Here is a 19625-nt window from a genome sequence, read left to right on the forward strand (position 1 = left end):
ATGATGGGTGGGGCAGGGGGAAGGGAGGCCCCAGACTCAGTGACACCCCTTGAGACGATCAAACCTCTGGGTCTGCCCCCTTGAAGCCCAGCATGAGGCGTGGTGCCCCCGGGGTCAGGGGTGGGGCCTGTCCTCTCCACAAGCCTCCACCAACCAGCATCTCCTGCCTTGTCCTGTCTCTCGCCCTCCAGGAACTTCAGAAATACGAGCAGTTCATCTTCGCAGATCACACCAACATGATCCATGTCGAAAACGTGTACGAGGAGATTTTACACCAGATGCTCCTTGATGAAACCCTGAAAGGTGAGGAAGGTTCCCCTGGTGCTGGAAGGAACTCTGGATAGAGGGGAGCACCCCAGAAATGGGGCCCCGTACAGCCAGCTAGGTTTTCTCAACAGGTATGAGAGGGGAGGGGGACATTGCTGGGGAGGCAGGGCGGGAGGGAAGGCAGGAAGGAGGGAGACTCTCCCCAGCTGAAGGTAATTATACTGGCCTGTTGGCTGTTCTTTCTCCTTCGTGACCAACAAGAACTCTGGGAGGTGGGAATCTTAAGCTTCATTTTTCAGATGAGAAAGCCGAGGTTGGAGAGGTTAAGCCGAAGGTGTCTTCCTCCAGCTGCTCCCACGGAACAGGGGCTCTTAGCCAGAGGTCACAAGCCGCCCGGGGTGGGGGCTGCTCCCAGGGAACCTTCCTCACCTGCTCTCAGTGCGACGGTGGGAGCAGGCCTCGCTTGGGACAGGGTGTGGACAGGGAGACTTTGAGAGCGGCAGGGAGGGCCGTCGTAAAACCACAGTCCTGAAATGTATCCGTCTCACGGGAAGATGTTAGGCATCCCCAAGCCCCTCCACCAAGGGCCCGGCCAAGCACAAGCCCAGGTCCCAGCGCCCATCACAGGGTCGAATGGCATGAGGCGTGTAACGGTGGTAGCAGTGTCTGCCCAGAGGAGGGGCCCAGGCAAGGCCCCTGCCAATCCACACGGCACCTTGGCGTGAATTCTAAAAGGCTCCCTTCACCTGACACCTATATAACTTTATTAACTAACATCACCCCAGTAAATTCAATGGAAAAATCAGTAGCTACAAAACAGTCACGGGGATGTAAAGTGCAGCCTGGGAAATACAGTCAATAATATTGTAATAACTAGTTATGGGGTCAGGTGAGTGCTGAAAATATTGGGGGAACACTGTGTGATGTGTATGATTGTCTAACCACTGAGCCAACACCTGAAACTAATACGAAAGAGTACTGAACGTCAATTACAATTGAAAATTTTTTTTTTTTTTTTTATCCTCACCCGAGGATATTTTTCCATTTTTTTTGTACAGATAGAATGGGAGGGAGAGAGAGGAAGGGAGAGAGAGAGAGAAACATCGACGTGAAGGGACACATCGAGTGGCTACCACCCGCACAACCAACCAGGGCCAGGGACAAACTGCAACCGAAGTACGTGCCCTTAGCGGGAACCGAACCCGGGTCTCTCCGGACCGCAGGCCGACGCTCTAACTGCTGAGCCAAACTGGCCAGGGCACAATTGAAAAAATTTTAATTGGAACAAAAAGAAATAACATGGGATAAATGGTGATGGAAGACAACACGTTAATTAAATAAATAAAATTAAATAAAAAAAGAAATAATTTGTCTAATCTAGGGAGGGAAAACAGTAACAACAAGAAGATAACTCCTTATCTAAAAGGAAAAAAAAGCAAAAGGCTCCCTTCCTCCGGACCCTGACTGCTCTCTGCCCAGAGACTGGCGCAGCAGCGGGTGTTGAGAGCGGGCACCTGCCCCAGCTGCTGGGAGTACAGTGCTGACCACGCAGACCTCTGCTGTCTGACGTCGCTGGCGCCCCCTTGCGGGGATACTGTCGGTCCCCATACAACCTGCACGGCCATAAGCAGAGGCCTGATGTAAAAAATGTCAGCTGCTGTCATTATCCTCATTGTTCTTTTTTAAAAATCCTTACCTGAGGATATTTTCCCATTGATTTTCAGATAGAGTGGGAGGGACAGGGGTGGTGGTGGGGGTGTGGGGGAGTGGGGGGGGTGGGGAGATAGAGAGAGAGAGAGAAACATCCTTGTGAGAGACACATCAATTGGTTGCCTCCCACATGACCCCGACCAGGGCCAGGAATTGAACCGCAGCTGAGGTACGTGCCCTTGACCAGAATCGAACCCGAGACTCTTTCGTCGATGCTCTAACTGCTGAGCCACACCGGCCAGGGCTCGTCATTGTTCTTATGCCTCTCGAGGCCTCTGGGACTGAGCTGGGCGCCCACATCTTCATTTTGTCTAATTATTTTTGCTGTAGCATTTGCTGCAAGCATTTCTGCCACAAACTAATGGGCCATAAGGCACTTTTGCCATAAAAAAGATGAAACTATGACAAATACAACAGGGACATTAAAGCTGAATAACAAATTGAAAAGACTTTGTTGCAAAATACAAAAGATCTGAATACATTTAAAATGTGCGTAGATTCACGGCAATACTGTGCAAGTAGCTTATTTTATTTTGTGGATTGTACCTCAGGCCTTGCCTTTGTTTCATGGGAAATGCAGGTTCAACTCTGAGCCTCAGAGGCCTCTGGGTGCCCTTCTTTCTCTTCCCAATGTAGTGTTTCAGAATAAGAAACCAACTAACTATTGGGGCAAAAATCATCATCATCTGGGGAAAAAAAATGCTATTTTAAGACCACCACTATTTCTTTTCTCCACTACTTTGTCAGTGGAGAAATAAAACCAAACACAAATAAATAGACTGTCAACCAGTTATTTTACCTTTTTTGTAAAATGGCAAAATCACCTTAGAGCCAATTTAGTTACACAGCAAAAACGTTCGTGTCAAAGATGCTTGGGGCAAAGGGACCTATAGCTGAGATGCTGGGGCGAAAGTCCCAAACCCATTTTGCAGACGACAGGTCAACAGGGCTCTCTGCATGCTCAGCACAGAGAACCCCTACACAGTCAGGACTGGGCCGTGGGGAACAGCAGAGACGTGAGCCTGCCGCTAGCCCAGAGGCATTCGGTCGAGGTGGGTAAGCAGAACCGCACAGATTAGCAGCTGGTAAATGTGACGGGGCCTCAGGAGTGCTACAGGCGACACTGTTACGGATCGTCAGCTCCTCGACAGCAAAGGCCATGTTTTATTCATCTTAGGATGTCCAGAGTCGGTCCCATCGTCAGTGCCCAGTAAATGTTGGCTGTTTGAATACGTGAAATGCATGCGTGAAGGGATGAATGAGTACTACAGAGGTGCCGAGTTCAGAATGAGGCTGCAGGCTTTGCTCATCAGGGAAAGCCACCTGGAAGAGGGTGGCTGGAAGCGGGACCTCGAACTGGAGAAATCTGGATAGCCAGAAATGCCGAGAGGGGTTTGGCTCGTGGGTGAGACCAGCGAAGCCAGCTGGCCAGGGAAGGGTGTTAATGTCCTGTTTTGTTTTCTGGTATCCCAGTGATCAAGGAAGCTGCCATCCTGAAGAAACACAACCTATTTGAAGACAACGTGGCCTTGCCCAGTGAAAGCGTGTCCAGCTTAACCGATCTCAAGACCCCCGTGGGGTCAAACCAGGCCAGCCCTGCAAGGAGAGCCTCGGCCGTCCTGCTGGGGGCTGCTGACAGTGAGACCCCGAGCAATGACGTGTTCCAGGAGTCGGGGGGAAAGCAGCAGCCTGCGGTCCCTAGCCCGCTGGCCACAGGAGAAAGCCTGTCTTCCCCAGGTGGGGACAGGCAGCTGATGATTATTTCAGGCCTGGGTGACCCAGCTGTGAGTCCCGTGGCCGCAGAGGACATGGCAGGAGACGGGGGCGCACGCTCGTCAGAGCTGGAGGTTGGAGGGTCTCCAGCAGACACAGAAGCCGCCCACGAAAAGCCAGACTCCATCTCTGCCTCATGCTCCTTGAAGGAGCTCAGAAATCTGTTGACGGTGACCGTTGACGTACCGATGGTGTCTGCTGCCCTCGACATCGAAAGAGATACACATCAGGAGGCCCTTGTTCCCCAAGAAATGGAAAAAGAAGAGGAAACAACCCGAATCTGCACAGAGGCCAGTGAAGCATCTGCCTCTGGTCGGGACAACAGTGAAGACGGTGGAGTCAGGGAGAGCGAGGCCCATTCTCCGGCTGCAGAGGCGCAGGCCGGTGGGGTGGAGTTGGGGGGATGTGTAGAGGCTCAGCCAGCCTGCAGAGGGCTCAGCCAGGGTGCCAGCGACCCAGGCCCCACAGAGGAGCAGGCAGAGGCTGGGGAGCCCGCTGGGAGCTCGCTCGCAGGGGAGTCTTCCAGACCCGATGCCCACGAAGGAGGTAAGGCCAGTGCACAAGGGGGGTGCCTTTTAGGTTCTGACCCCATCGGCCCCAGTGAGAGCCAGGTCTCTGCGGCAGAAGCGGTGGCAGGGGAAAGAGGCCCCGGCCAGGCTACTGCCAGCGTGGGCGCCGAGGAGGCTAAGGGCCTCCGTGTCCACGAGTGTCAGTGGGTGGTCGAGAATGCTCCAAACACCGACACCCTAGGTCCACAGAACGAGGACGTGAGGGAGAGTCCCCCGGAGCAGCCCTCGGAGGAGTGAGAGAGACGATTTGGCAAAAGTATTTCTTTGAACAAACTCAGCCAGTGGGTTAGTTATGGGTACACTTAGGGGGTGCATGCTATTGTTACCAAAAAATGTTATTAGGTACTTTCTTAACTTGTAGAATAAAATCAGAGGGAATGCACACAGGGCGTGAGCACTGAGCAGACCTCTGTGGAACCGAACTTCTCTGCTATAAGTTATCGCTTTAGAATTTTAATAGGAATTACAGGGGTAACGGAGTGTTTGGGATGAGAGGCAGCGTAGGGTGTTCAAGGCGGGAAGTGGACGGAAAAAAACAGCAGGAGCACGGTTTTCAATACACTCTGCACGGTTTCTTCTTATGCACTTTGAGGCTTTTCAGTTCTTTGTGAGAATGCAATTATACTGTACATCCATTCACCGTCTACTGCGCCGACTCTTAAGGACTCAGCACTTGGCCACAGTCAGGCTGCAGGAAAGAGGAGGTGGTGAACACCAGCTGCCACAGCTGTGTGCAGACCCCCAGGGCCCGAGAGCGCTCAGGGGAGGCTGAGCAGAAACGGAGGAAGGCTGTGGTCTGTGGAACTGTCTGGGCCTGTTGCTAATTCTGCTATCAGTCTTGTTAATTAATCTTGTTGATTCTTATTAATTAATCACTTTCTGGGGAAATTCTAACGAGGCAAGAATATTTCCCTGGCATGTTAAGCATTCCAAATTAGCCTTAGATGGTGCAGAGAGTGAGCTTAGCTAAATTATTGGGTGTAAAGCCTACCAATGACACGAACGTTATTGAAAACAGCTACTCCATGCCACATGCTGTGTTCGGCATTGCACCAGGAAAAAAAAAAAAAGTAAAAAGAGGAAAAGATAAGGTGCTTTTTTCAGTATAAATTAAGAGGCCCAAGGAAATTGAATCGAAGAAAATGCCAGTTTTCAAATGGTATGCTGTCTGTGCTGGCATAAAAGCTTGCTTTCCATGGAAACCATCCTGGTTCACTTCCAGAAGGAAACAAAGTGAATGAACGAATAGAAAAGAAAAAGAAAAGGGAGAGAGAAGGAAAAAAGCCAAGCCAAGATATATATGCATACCATCAAGTCCCAAAGATGTGACCAAAAACAGAAATCGTTTGTTCAGTCATTTAGCAAGTGAATTGAGTCCGCTATGTCCCAGGCGCGGGAAATCCGTGGTTGAAAAGATCTGTTCCTTTCTCCCAGAACTCCCACTTCGGCGGAAATAGACACAAGTACATCATCATACCTGATGGGGCCTGTAACTGTTCATGTTAAAGTTAGAGTGGACTTCCCAAAGACTAAATGAAGAAGTATTTTATTGTCCTGCAGAAGATAGCAGTTTATTTCCCGAAAGCGTCAGTCCCAGTACTACATCCTCATCTTTCCTTCCACAAACGTTAGTACTAGATTCCAACATATTGTCACAAGAGCTCGTGTTGACCATCATCAAGTAAGTTTATCAGTTCTTTAGAGGATTTGTCCCATAGATGAACAATTTAGGCAGGAATTCAAGTATCTCCCTCTCCATCTCCCCATGAAGAATTTCTTGGATTTCTGTCTTAAAGGATGAAAGATCATCGGTATCAGTGCAGTGTCTCTCATGACTTTTCTTAGGGTGCTTAGATCCTCACTTGTACGAAGCTCTCCTTGCAGAGAAAGAAGGTGGAGGCCACGCCCCCGGCCCCTGTAACACCCAGTGCTCACTCATACCTTTGCAATTACCATGGAATATTGAAGTTCACTTGCTGTCTCTTCCAGGGGCTCTTTCTTCTCTTCAAGGACAGAAACTAGGGTTTAGTCATCATATGTGCTTCCTACTGGAATAATGGCTGCCTGCCTCCTCAAGTCACCTTAACATCCCTCGTGCCTAGCAAGGAACTGGCCTGTGCCGGGCTGCCCCGGAAACGTGAGAACCCAACATCCGCCACTCTGCTGTGCTGGGCTATTTTGGGCTTGCTGTTAGCCAGGGAGACTTTTTTTTTTTTAATTGGGGAGTCTTCCCTTAAATCAAGTCCAAAGGGCAGATGGACACATGGTCAGATGCTCTGCCCAGTAGGCAAGGAGCCAAAGGAGTAGTGCCCGGCCCTGCCAAGGATTGCCCTTCTGTCCAGAACAGCTGAGGGAGGAGGTCACAGCCCAGGCTACCACCACACGGGAGCTTCCCAGCTTTCTCCCTTTGCTCTCATCAGGGCTTCTTGAAGCCTTGGAAAGCCGAGTCATTTTTTCCAGCCCCAAGAGAGTGCACTTCACTGCACTGGATGGATGAGCTCCACTGCCCTTCCTGTACCCGTCCTGCGGGCCCCGGGGGACTGGGCACTAAGTGGAAGGACACGCTTGAGAACACAATCAAAGAATGTTTCTGTACATATTTCACAAAAGGCAAATTCACTAGACTATGCAGGAGCAGTGTTCTATTTGTAGATGGAACAGGGGAAAAAAAGTGCATGAAGAATATTCCTTATTCATTTTAACATGTTGAATGAGACAACTTCATGTTATCACGAGTCTGTTGCTTTCAATAGGGACTTCTTTGTATTGCTTCAGTGGTTTCCAGGTTGGAGCAAGGTTACTGTGGTTTCAGTGAGCAGCATGAAAGTCTCTGCAGGCTGCACTGGGGAATCTCTCCAATGGGCACGCCTATTAGAAATGCATCAAACCTCAAGGCACTTTTTTTTTTTTTAAATATGTTTTATTGATTTTTTTTTTAGAGAGAGAGGAAGGGAGAGAGAGATGGAAACATTGATGTGACAAACATCGATCGGCTGCCTCCTGCACGTCCCCTAACTGGGGATCAAGCCTGCAACCTGGGGCATGTGCCTTGACCGGGAATCGAGTCTGCACCCCGGGGCATGTGCCCTGACCGGAAATCAAACTGGTGACCTCTTGGTTCATGGGTTGATGCTCAACCACTGAGCCACACTGGCCAGGCAAGACACAGTTTTTGGCAAAAATTCTGTGACTTTAAACCAGTTACATTACTATTGACCTTTCACAAAGAAATAATATTTTCCTTAAGGAAATTACCTTGTCATTTTCTCCTTTGCAGCCAGGAGCTGAGACAGCAGTGCCTTGAATTATGGAGAGTAAATTCTCTTTAAAAAAAAAAAAAAAAATTTTGGAGACCACAGGGATAAGATTCCAATTTGTCCAAAAGCTTTATAAAGAGTCTGGGTGTGAGAAACTGCAGGTCGTTAGGCCTACTAATCTACATTTTATTAAGAAGATTCTCAAGTCTGATTTTATAACCTCTAGGTAGGAGCCAATGATTTCTAAAGGTTTCACAATTCTCCCAGACTTTATTTCTTTATAAGTGCCAAATTATGTATGCTACATAGCAATTTTAATATGAGGAAGGGAAGGACATCACTGACTAAAACAATAATACAGTTTCACTAGAGAAAAAGTTGGCTACCGGTGCCTTCCTTACCTTCTGAAGTCTGCAACTTCAAGAAAAAAATTGACACTGTGGATTTTTTGTTGTTGTTGTTGGTCACTGTGTAAAGCAAATAAACTTAAAACACTTTGTAACCATGTATTTACTCTGCCAAGCGCCTGTATTCCAATAAAATGTTCATCCTTGAAGAGGTGTCCAGATGTCATATTTATTTGGAAGGGGGCTGGTTTCATCTTTCAAGCAAACGCCATAACCTGAGCCGGGAGGAACGTCCTTCAGAGCCGAAAAGGTGAGTACTGTCACTTCATTATGGAACTTTTAATTTTCTGTCATCAGGAAGAAATCCACAGGGAAGTCACTTAATGTCAGATGTAATTATGCATTGAAACTGCATATGCTTATTTCTATAGGAATTAGATTACATCTAAATACAGCAATGGGCAATTATTCTTGACGTAATTGAACTGCTTTTCAAACAAATTTATTTTCAGCGGGTAACACTGAGTGAAACACTCGTTCTTTCTATAATTATGAATAAAACATTTACTCACCAATGTCGACAGTTGCTCATTCATCTGTGAATTCATTTAAAAAATAACTCTAGTGGGTGCTGGAGAAACACAGGTGGACACGGTGGATGGGATCCTACATCAGCAACCTTGAATTCACAGGGTGAACATGGCCAGGGAGAGCCCAAAAGGAGTATCTGCTTCTTTGCTTGGCATAAACCTTGCCTAAAATCTCAGCTTTAATTCTATCTACACCAACAGCTTCAGACAAGAGATGAAGAAACACTGGAGAGATCAAGTCCAGGGCAGATGGGACACTCAGTGTGGCATAAACCCCACCACCCCTCTCCTCCTTCCATACCAAGCATCTGGTATGCAACAATCATTTCCTGAGCAGCTCCTCCACAACTTCTCTTTAGGGCCAACGATCAGATCGGCACTGGAGGTGAGCAGGTTGATTTGAAACTACTTTTGTGTAGTTTTCTTTTTTTATCCTCACCCGAGGACATTTCTTTGCATTTATCTTCAGATAGAGTGGGAAGGAGATGGGGAGGAAGAGAGAGAGAAACACTGACACACCGACTGGCTGCCACCCACATGACCCCAGCTGGGGCTGGGGACAAACCGCAACTGAGGTACATGCCCTTAGCGGGAACCGAACCTGGGACTCTCTATCCACGGGCCGAAGCTCTAACTGCTGAGCCAAATCAGCCAGGGCATGTAGTTTTTTTCTTTTTTAGATTATATGCTTATTTGGTGTGACTGGGATGGGATTGATGGAGGTCTTGAGAGGGGCAACTAAACCTGTACGCCAGTGTGTATAGTTGCTGTATTAGTAACTGTCTAGAAAACAATCCATATGTCCTTTAGCTGGTGAACGTACCACTGGGGGTACAACTGTGCGACAGACCACTCAACAATAAAAAGGAATACTCTACTGACAGAGAGGGCGACATGATGAGTCTCAAATAATTAGGCAGAGTGAAAAAGGCCAGACAAGAAAAGGTGTATACGATGTGACTCCTTTTATAGGACATTCTGGGAAAGGACAAATATTGAGATAAAAATAGATCATCGGTTGCCTGTAGTTGGTGGTAGTGGGAGGGACTGATTATGGAGTGGCATGTAAGGGAATTTGGGGGGGGCGGGGTGAACTGTTATATATCTTGATTATGGTGGTTGCTCCATGACCATACGCGTTTGTTAATACATAACTGTATACTGAAAAGGGTGCATTTTAGTCATATGTAAATTATACCTCAATAAACATGATTAAAATTATATTTTCCTAAATGGCCCAAGTTTTCAACAACAAGGAAACTGTTTACTAAATTATGAAACATTTATACAATAAAGCATTACACAGTTTTGGACTTTGTTATATTTTTCTCCGCCCAGCAGGTTAGGAACATCCTTCATATATGTGCAAAATTTCTGTTTCTAAATTAGAAGTGGCTAACTTAATTTTTCCATTTTCCCTTAGAGCTAGGCATGAGTCCATAAGGAGCGCTCCACCAGTCAGACTCTCTCTTACAAAATCTTGACTCAGTAGCGTGGTGAGAAGAAAGACGCATTCTGCTGCGGGTGGTGGATTGTGGCAGAGAGACGCCCAGCTCTGAGAGTGGCAGTGACAGAGGGTCTGGCAGCAAGTGTCCTTGCTCCAAGTCAAAGGTGCAGTTAAATTCCTGAAGCAGTCTGGTGCTGTGATTTGGGATGTATATTCCTCAAGCCTGGTTCCTGGGCCCTCTAAGATTTTAACATTAATTTGTACTTTAAGTGAATTAATTTAATTAGCGAGGGTGTCGTTTGCAACCAAAAACCTGAACCAATAGAACAGTCATTGAAAATTATGTTTAGACCAGATCCTTACCGACACGGGCTAGGCCTACATCGTGACTATGGTGGCTTAGGCCATCGCTGTGAAATGTGACCTGTGCCTGGCGGTGACTTCATACCACGAGCACACGGGGAAGGTGAATGCCTTCATCTCCAGCAGGAAGCCCCACAGCGAGGCACACACAGCCCACGTGACTCATCTCATAGAGTGGATTCGGAGTCTCCATTTGAAAGGCAGGAAGAACAGAGAGGAGAAAGAACTGTCTTCTCCAAACTCATAGGTGCACTGAACTCAAAACACCAAGAAGAGCCATTTAAAGCTTTCTGCTGAGCTATTTTATCTTCAGTACATCTGGGTGTACCAATCAACTTGGAAAAGAATTGTTTACAAAAAGTTTGCAATAACGTGGGAAGGACTCAACCAAGGTTTTGAGTTTTTAAAAAATCACAATTAGATTAATATACGTGCATAGGTTAAAAAAAAGCCTCAAAGAAAATTTAATGAAATAGAAACATGGCTTGGGCTGGCAAGATTTTAAATGTTTACTATGGTCTTTTGTATCCTCCACCCTCTGCTCCCTATGTTCCACAATGAAGATATATTCCTGTCAAAATCAGAAAAACCTAAGTCCTTAAAAATACTGCAAATTTGAATTTAAATTTGGCAAAAGGGTCCTCTGTTCTCCTAGAATTCCATAGGCCAAGGGATTCTCCGGGTGCGTTTACTCCTATCTTTAGACCCGTTGGGGGTGATGTAAAGCAAAAGGGAAAGAACCACTAGAAATGGTTGCCAAGGTTAAACTGGTTCCCTAAAATAACCATTTGATGAGTACTGTTCTGAAGGGCTCTGCAGCTTCTTTGAAGTTCTGATCTTGATTCAAATCTTCTTCCCCAGAATTCCTATGGTTGAAGCCTTGGCATGTGCCAGGCCACCTTGCCGGCACTGTCTTCCCACCATGGAGAGCCCGCCAGGCCCCTGGGCATGGCAAGTTCTAAGACTGCCCAGTGGGGAGTTAGGAAGTCTTAAGTTCTATTTTCAGTCATGTATTACTTACTGAGGAATCCCTGAAGAGGTCTAACATGAAAGACAATTTATTTAAGGCCATTACTGCTTGCTAGACATACCTTAAGAAATTACAAATACGAGCGAGATCACACTCTAAAACACAACATATGGTTACTTGAAGTCTGAGAAGCCTGACTTTCACATTTTTCTTCTGAATATCCTTTGATGTATGGACCTGTTATTTTTTCGATTCTTTGAAAAGTAGTGGTTTCCAGATCAAAACCACAAATGGAAACTTTCTCTAGGTGGGTAAAAATTACCTGAAGATAAAATCCCTAGATTCCATTAAGGGGATGAGATTAAACACATGAATACGAAGGATTTTAAACACATCTCCATGAACAAGACAATTTCATAATTACTCTTTAAAATTTAGCACACCCACCCTGGCCAGCTTGGCTCAGTGGTCAGAGTGTTGGCCTGCAGAACACTGTCCCTGGTCCTGGTCGAGGTCGTGTAGGAAGTAAGGTCAATGTGTCCCTCTCACGTCAATGTTTCTCTCTCTCCCTCCCTCCCTCCCACTTTATCTGAAGATAAATGGAAAAATATCCTCAGGTGAGGATTAAAATAATAATAATAAAATAAAATAAAATTTAGTAAACCCTTTAAAACTGGAGACACTCCTTTAAATGAAATATTTTTCATTCTTAGTTATATAAAAGTTATCATAAAAGCAGTAACTTTGTTCCACTTAATTAAAACTGATGACCCTTTATAAATTATACATAGTTGCCATCACCAAGATTTTGAAAATATTAGTTTGGAATCAGCAGTTTTATTGTAAAGTCCTGGAGAACAGGATTATGCATTACATTTTTTGCTTGAGACATCTTGTTAACTAAACTAGTGCTCAGATATAAGTGATAAAGTCAGTTATTAAGTATGTAATATTTGCTTTCTTCTCCTCTAGCATTTGCCTGAACCTTTAATTCCCATCCCTAGGCCTTTAGCTAGGATTTGTTTCCTGGTACCATATTCTTTGTAGCATTTTAGATGTACCAATAAGATGTTAGTTATCAAGTGCTAATCTCAGTTAATGCCATTTTGGATGCAAGTAACAAAATCCTACTCAAACTCGGGCAAAAAGAGGAGAGTTTATTTTATGGGTATAGAAGTATTCTCACGGAAACACAGAACCTCAAATTGGCCAGGAGATAATCTGTCCATCTTCCTCTCTGTCCGAGGCTACCTGGTCTCCCATTTTTGCTTCTCGGTGCACATCTGTTCCATTCTCGTCTCTCTGCAGGGCAGCTTTCTCTACTTGTCTGTAGGGAGGACTACAGCCCCTGCATTTATTTATTCCCATTTCTAGGAACCAGCAAAGACTACAATTTCTGAATTTTAATTCCAAATTCCTGGGCAAGAGACTCTGTAAGACCCAATTTGGGTCAGCTGTCTATCCCCAGTCCAGATCAGCTATAGCCAAGGGGTACGGTGACATAAAAAAAAGTGAAAAGAAACAGGTGAAATTAGTTCATAATATATTTTATTTAACCCAATATATCGAAAATATTATCACTTAAACATGTAATCAATGTTAAAAATCACCAGATATTCTACATTACTTTTTCATAACAGATCTTTGGAATCCAGTTTACACTGACGAACTGACCACATTTCAAGTGCTCAACAGCCACGTGTGGCTAGTGGCTACCACACTGAATAGCACAGTTCTAGCACATGCCATTAATGAAATAATGAATCAGATTTCTGGGAGTAAAAAACAAAGAAAATTTCATAAATGCACAAAAGTGGTTTCTAAACTCCAGGTTCCCTGGAATACTTGTGGGAATGGACGTGATAGGAAAACACTATTTAACTAGTGTACATACATTCACACTTCCTTGAGTGAGCCGTCTCCTAATTTCCTGCTTTCTCACCCAAATCTAACATTAAGTAAATTAAATAACTTAGCAAACCATTAAGTTTTCTTATCAACTTCTAACAGACTCCACCTGTCCAAAACTGTACCAGTAAATAACGACCCTCTAGTACTTTTATGTTAATCTTATTCTAGTTCATTCTTTTATTCCAGGAGCAACTGCAATTACTGATACAGCTTCCACCGTTTACTAGCTGTGTCTCTTATCGCCAGGAGATAAAAATACTCTCGAGAGAAGCTGCCTTGCCATATTTTCAGTAACACATTTTCTCTATGCATCTTATGCAGAGTAAAAAGGAAAGTCATAAAGGTAAGCTGGAAAAACCTCTGCAATTGTAAAATTCACCCAAGGCTCAGACAAAAGGAGGATTTTTTAAAAATCACCTCTCCAAGGAGATCCTATTATTTGTTGATAGTACTTAGGGATTTGATAGATAAACTAATTATAATAATAAAAATTAAAAGTCAAATGGGACAGATTTTTCACAGTTAACCCATTTTAGGAATCTGTGAACAAATCAAAAAGTCATATTTGCACCTTCATGGTAAGTGTAACCATGACTGTGAAAACTCCAAAGCAAGACTTTGGCACAATGCCAAGTGTCTCCCAATATTTGTTATCCTCTTCTCCTTTCTAGTTATAGAATCTCCTGAGCTTAAACTGGGCACGTGTCTGCCCAGTTATCTGTTAAAAACCTTAGCCTTCCTTGCAGCTAAGTGTGACCAACTGACTAGCTCCTTTGCAATGGGACGTGAGCATTAGTGATGTGTGGACCTTCCTGGTCACATCCTTTATAAAGGAAACAGCTTGCCCTCCTCTCTGTCCTTCCCCTACAGACTAGTTGAAAGGTTTATGTGATGCTGGTGAACCAGCTTGCACCATAGAGATGCCTTACAGGGGACAGAAGAGCAACCTGAATTCCTGGATGACTTTGTGGAGTAAAACTGCTCTCAGCTTTGAACCATCCACCTGTTTCTGAATATTATCTGGGAGAGAAACAGCTTTCTTTCTTGTATAAATCATTGTATTTGGGATCTCTTTCTTGTAGCACCTTGGCTTAGACCATAACTAACAAAAGGGTTTAACATTATCGTCACTATCATTTGTGCTGTGTTCAAATCTTTTGCCTATTTTTAACCATCTTTATATGTTAAAGACTTTTTAATTTATTTTTAATGTAGAAAGAAGGCTTGTATGATTACTTGCTTAGGGGGATTGCTAGTATTAAATGAAGTCTTTGTAAATTTAAAAGGGTTGCAAAGAAATAATCATTACATTAATCTCAAGCTAACAATCCATGATAGCAGTGGGTTAATGGTATTTCTGCAAACATTTTAGCTAACTAATGTGGCCCACCTCCCAGGTAACATAATCCAGTCGACACCCACATGCTTCCAGAATAATTTGTTTGTTTTTTTTTCAAGCATTGTAGTATTGTATGACCTCACTTATTTGTGGAATCTAATGAATAAAATAAACTGACAAACAAAATAGATCCAGAGACTTGGAAGCAGGGAACAGACTGACAGATCTCAGAGGGAAGGGCGGTGGGAGGAGATAAACCAATGAACTTATATGCATATCTGCATAACCAATGGACACAGACAATTGTGTGGGGAAGGTGGGGGTGGGGGGTGTAGGGAGAAGGGGATCAATGAGGGTTTAAAAGGAGAGACATCTGTAATACTTTCAACAATACAGATAAAACAATGTAGCAGAAGGGGGATAATATAGAGACATTATCTTTTCCATTACTTCATGGAAGTGGCCGCCTACTTTACCTATGCATAAAGTTAGCTCCAGTTATTTGGGAGATTGATGTAGTTCACCACTTAACAGACTTCAAAAAATGGCCTCATAAGTACTGTCTAATTTCATGTTTCATTTGTTAATGTAAAAGCAAATCTAATTAATCCTTCCACTGACATATGTATCATTTTATTGGTACTTCACTCCTCTCAAATTGTTTATTGGATTAATCATCCTGTCAATATTTACTGAATAGTCACTGCTTACAGAACCCACCCAGAGGGAATCTGCAAGTAAGATCCAGACCTTTCTGTCCTTATGTCACTTGAACTTCCTGCACCTGGGACACTATTGGCCACTCCCTCCTCCACACTTTCTCATCCTTTGACTTCCGTGACTTTTCCCTAGTTTGCTTCCAAACTTTCAGATTTTCTTTTCTTTGATATTCCTCCACTTCTCAAATGTTGGAGATCCCCAGTACTCCTTCCTCAACCTTCCCTTTTCACCCTTCATTCTTAGTCTTTTTGGAGTTATGAACCTCTTGGAGAATGTGATGAAATACATTCTGGGGAGAGGGCTTGTTGCATATAATTTTAGGATTATGAGAACATCCTGAAGCAACCAGTGACTACCTAAAGGTCCTTATACCTCAGGTTAAGAACTACTTCTCCATGTTTGATTACGCTTAGATCTTTCATATTTAGCCAGGATCTCTCTCCCTCTCCAGACCCACATACATCCAGCTGCTTATTGTATTCCTTCACTTGGACATCAGACAGGAATCTTCAACTCAAACTCACCATGTCCCAGTTGAGCTCATCGTCTAGCCCTCCCTCTCCCCAACTGCTCTTCATCCATCCTATGATTTCTACTTTGGTTAGTGGCATCGTCATCCAATAAATTGCTCAAGGTACAAAAAAGATTCAGGACTAGAAATAAAGTCAGAACCCTGGGGGCTGTGAACAACTGCATTCACTCTAGAATCTTACTCTCAACCATAACTTTCTACCCATAATAATGAGAATATCAATAGCTACTCTTTATTGAGCCCTTTCAAATTGTGCTAAATATTTACACACATCATCTTATCATCTTTATAACACCCCTGTAAGGAAGGTATTCCAACAATTAAACTGTTTAATCCTCCTAAAAAATGCTGAGTTAGGTACTACAGTTGTCTCTTGGTATAGTCAGGGAATTGGTTCCAGGACCCCTGTGGATATCTTACTTGCAGATGCTTAAGTCCCCTCTATAAAATGACATAGTAATTGCATATAACCTATGCACACCCTCCTGCATATTTTAAATCATCTCTAGGTTAATTGTAATATCTAATACAATGCAAATGCCATGGTAATAGTTGTACTGTATTGATTAGGGAATAATGAAAAGGAAAAAAAAATCTGTACATGTTCACTACAGATGCAAGCATCATAGGCCTAACTACCTAGTACACGTCAGCAACAATGTAAGTTTTGGGGGAAATATTTTCCATCTGCGGTTGGTTGAATCCTGGATGCAGAACCCAGAGATATAGAGGGCCTACTGTATTCTTATTCCCATTTACAAATGAGGAAACTAAGGCACAAAGAAATTCAGTAATTTGTTTAAGATGAAATAGCTAAGAAGTAGCAGAGCTGGCTCAGAGCCCTTGTTCTCTGCCATCACGCTACCTTTGCTACTTGTGCAGAATGTTGCTGACTTAAAACCTGTGTGTCCAGACTGAAATGTCAAGTAAAAACTATGTCAGCAGTGCAAAATGGGGATTTAGGAGAGGGGCAGAGGCAAGATGCACTACCTTGTGAAGAGCCATGGGACTTGCCTTTTTTCTCTGACACATACAGTAAATGGAAAATAACTGCTAAATGAGAGCCACAACCACAAGGGTGACCTTAACGTTAAACATGATTTAGGAGCCAAATCTCTGGCCTACGAGAGCTGGTGCTGGTGTCACTGGGAGAAGTGGAGTAATAAGCTGAAGCGGAAGTGATTTTGAAGATCTCAAATCATGAGTGAAGGTAGAAAAAGCCCTGGGAACATCACTGGGGGTAGTAAATCATCCAGATTTCCCGTTCTCTTTCTTGGACTTTGGATAAGTCAGGCAGACAGCCAGGCACGGAGTCAGTCTACAACACTCACTGAGTACCTTTTTCATGAAGTACTCTTTTCAGGGCCTTAAAGTCCCTAGTTGTGAACATACAGTAAGTACTGTCTTTCGATATTTGCAAGATTGGGTTCTCAAGAAGAAAAGTGTTTTGCAAATGCCATACACTGTCATATAACCGGAACGGTGATCTGCAGAATGGCAAAGTCACCACTCCCAAATTCCACACCACAGTTTTCGGAGTAATTAGATCTGTCATATCAAAGAATTCAAATCATTTAGGGGCAACTGCTGCTGTATAGTCACACAGCTGGTCACAGTCTCCTGGGACCACGTCTGAGCCATAATATTAAACTGGAGACTTTCCCTTATGTTTGTGAATCCATATGATTCTAACCAGGACTCCTCCCCCTTCTAACTCCTGATCCATCCGTGCAAGTCAATAAAGAGAATACTAGGTGAGCAGAAATGTTTACATAAGCCACAAGGCTGTACAAACAAACTCTGAACTGGTTAAAGGGCATCTTATAAATGGTTCTTATTTCTTGCTATTTTGATTGGGCTTTGCACATCTAAAATATTCTTTAAAAGTCCTTCTCCTGAATGCTTTCCCGCCAGTGTTTCTCCCCCTGTATAACATGCCACGGTCTCTCCTGTTTAACTCCTATATTGTTTTCATCACCAAGTGTAAAGGTTCTACAGTAATGTCTGTAATCTTTAAAATAATAGATGTAAAACTTTCCCAGTGTCCGTAAACTGCCAGTTAGCTGAGAATTTCTACTATTTCTGTTCAGGGGTTAGAATGGGTTCCCTTTTGAAATACACTGAGAATATATTTCTCTTTCACTTTCAGGGGCTCCACCTTAGATAGGATAAGTTGCAATGTTTTTTAGGCTACACAAGCTTTGCTACTTAGGGTTTTGCAGAGATTTGTGAAAAATGGACTAAGTCATTGACTAAAAATTGAATTTCAGTAAGAGAGAAAAGATGCTTATTATTTAGCAAGTCAACAAAGAACATATTCTAGGTTCTCATTTTACACTTTTAAAATGCAGTGTTAGTTTGAAAACAAACAAGGAAGGGAAAAACAAAAACAACCCCCCCCCCACACACACACACCAGAAAATTCTACACATTAAAAGCCAGTACTAAAGGTCACTGACTATTTTTCTATTTCCTTTGTTCCTAGTTTTCAAATACTAGATGATGGGTGTTAACCTTTAGCTCGTCAGGTTCTCTATGCCAGGGCCAAGAACAATTCAGATATTATTTATTTACCTAACTTCATCATTAAAGCTGTGGAAAAGGATCCAGGATGGAGCCAATATAGGATTGCAGGTCCATAAAAAGGATAAAATTAAACACTGTAAAAAAATGACCTCATGTGTTTTCACAACCTCCACGTAGGTAGATGAAAGGACTATATTAATCTCATTTTATAGATAAGGAGACTGAAGGAATAAGGAAACAAGTAGATCCAACATTTATTGAGCATCTGTAACAGGAGTGGCACAGTCCTGAGTTTTTTAACACACATGTAAATAAGCTAACATCAATACCCCCTAAGGCAGTCACAATCTAGTGGACATGGCTGACTATGAAAAACATAGTAATAAAGACACAGGACACAATAGAAGAAGAGGGGAGAGGATGACTTTAGTGACTGGAAGGTTTTTGGAGATGGAATCTGAGACTTAATGGATGATGAGTGTTCTACAGACAAAGGTGGTGGTATACATGAGGGGATACTAAGAGCAAAGGCACTAAGAGCAAAGGCACAATGTAACGGGAGACGATTAGTGATCATATAGGATTTGAGGGCAGGGCAGGGCAGGAGTAGAAGGGAGATGATGTGTTCAGAGGGTTTACAGATGTCCTTGAATGTCAACTCTGATAGCAATGCACAGAAAAGTAGGTTGGCAGGAAAATAATTTAGAGGTCAGTGCAACAGTTCAGGAAAGAGGTAATGTAGCCTGGAACTGAGCAGAAGTAGGAGTAGAAAGGTAGTGATAGCAGAAGTAGAACCTAGATAATCTGGCAACAAATTGGGCAAGAACCATGAAGGAGGAGGATGGGTTGAAGAAGATTCTGATGCATTAATTTGAACCAGTGAACGTATGACATTGAGCTACCCTTGGGCCAGACAAAGGGGCATTTCTACTAGGGAGGTGGAAATGTGTGTCTAGAGATCAGGACACACACTGATTTAGAAATCAACCACAAGGATATGACAGTTGGATCCATATGAGTGGAAGAAATCACCAAGGAAGAGAGGAGAGAGAGAGAGAGAGAAAGAGAGAGAGAGAGAGAGAGAGAGAACAAAAAAACCTTAACATGCAGGGAAGAGAAGCAGTGAAGGAAGAGGAGTCACTGGTGTCATCTGAATGGTCAGTCTGGGAGGGAGGTGGATGGCGCAAGGTGAAAGAAATCCAGAAAGAAAAGTTTCCAGGAGGAGCTGAATGCTGCTGAGGGGATGAGTAAGCGATTTCCTGTGGTCAGAGACATCACATCCGAGCTCCTAAACTCTGCACCGA

At 43.8% G+C, this 19625-nt stretch overlaps 1 protein-coding gene across 1 annotated transcript in view; it reads left to right on the forward strand.

The window, feature by feature from the left end:
* The window catches only part of NIBAN1 (niban apoptosis regulator 1), a 128449-nt gene extending 123051 nt beyond the window's left edge, over nt 1–5398 (forward strand). The window contains exons 13-14 of the mRNA XM_036272151.1: nt 192–303; nt 3451–5398. Coding sequence (XP_036128044.1) covers nt 192–303; nt 3451–4556 — 1218 coding nt within the window. The 3' untranslated portion in view covers nt 4557–5398. The remainder of the gene's footprint in view (nt 1–191; nt 304–3450) is intronic.
* Nucleotides 5399–19625: the final 14227 nt, after the last annotated feature.

Source organism: Molossus molossus, unplaced genomic scaffold (genome assembly GCF_014108415.1).
Source record: "Molossus molossus isolate mMolMol1 unplaced genomic scaffold, mMolMol1.p scaffold_m16_p_20, whole genome shotgun sequence".
NCBI lineage: Eukaryota > Metazoa > Chordata > Mammalia > Chiroptera > Molossidae > Molossus > Molossus molossus.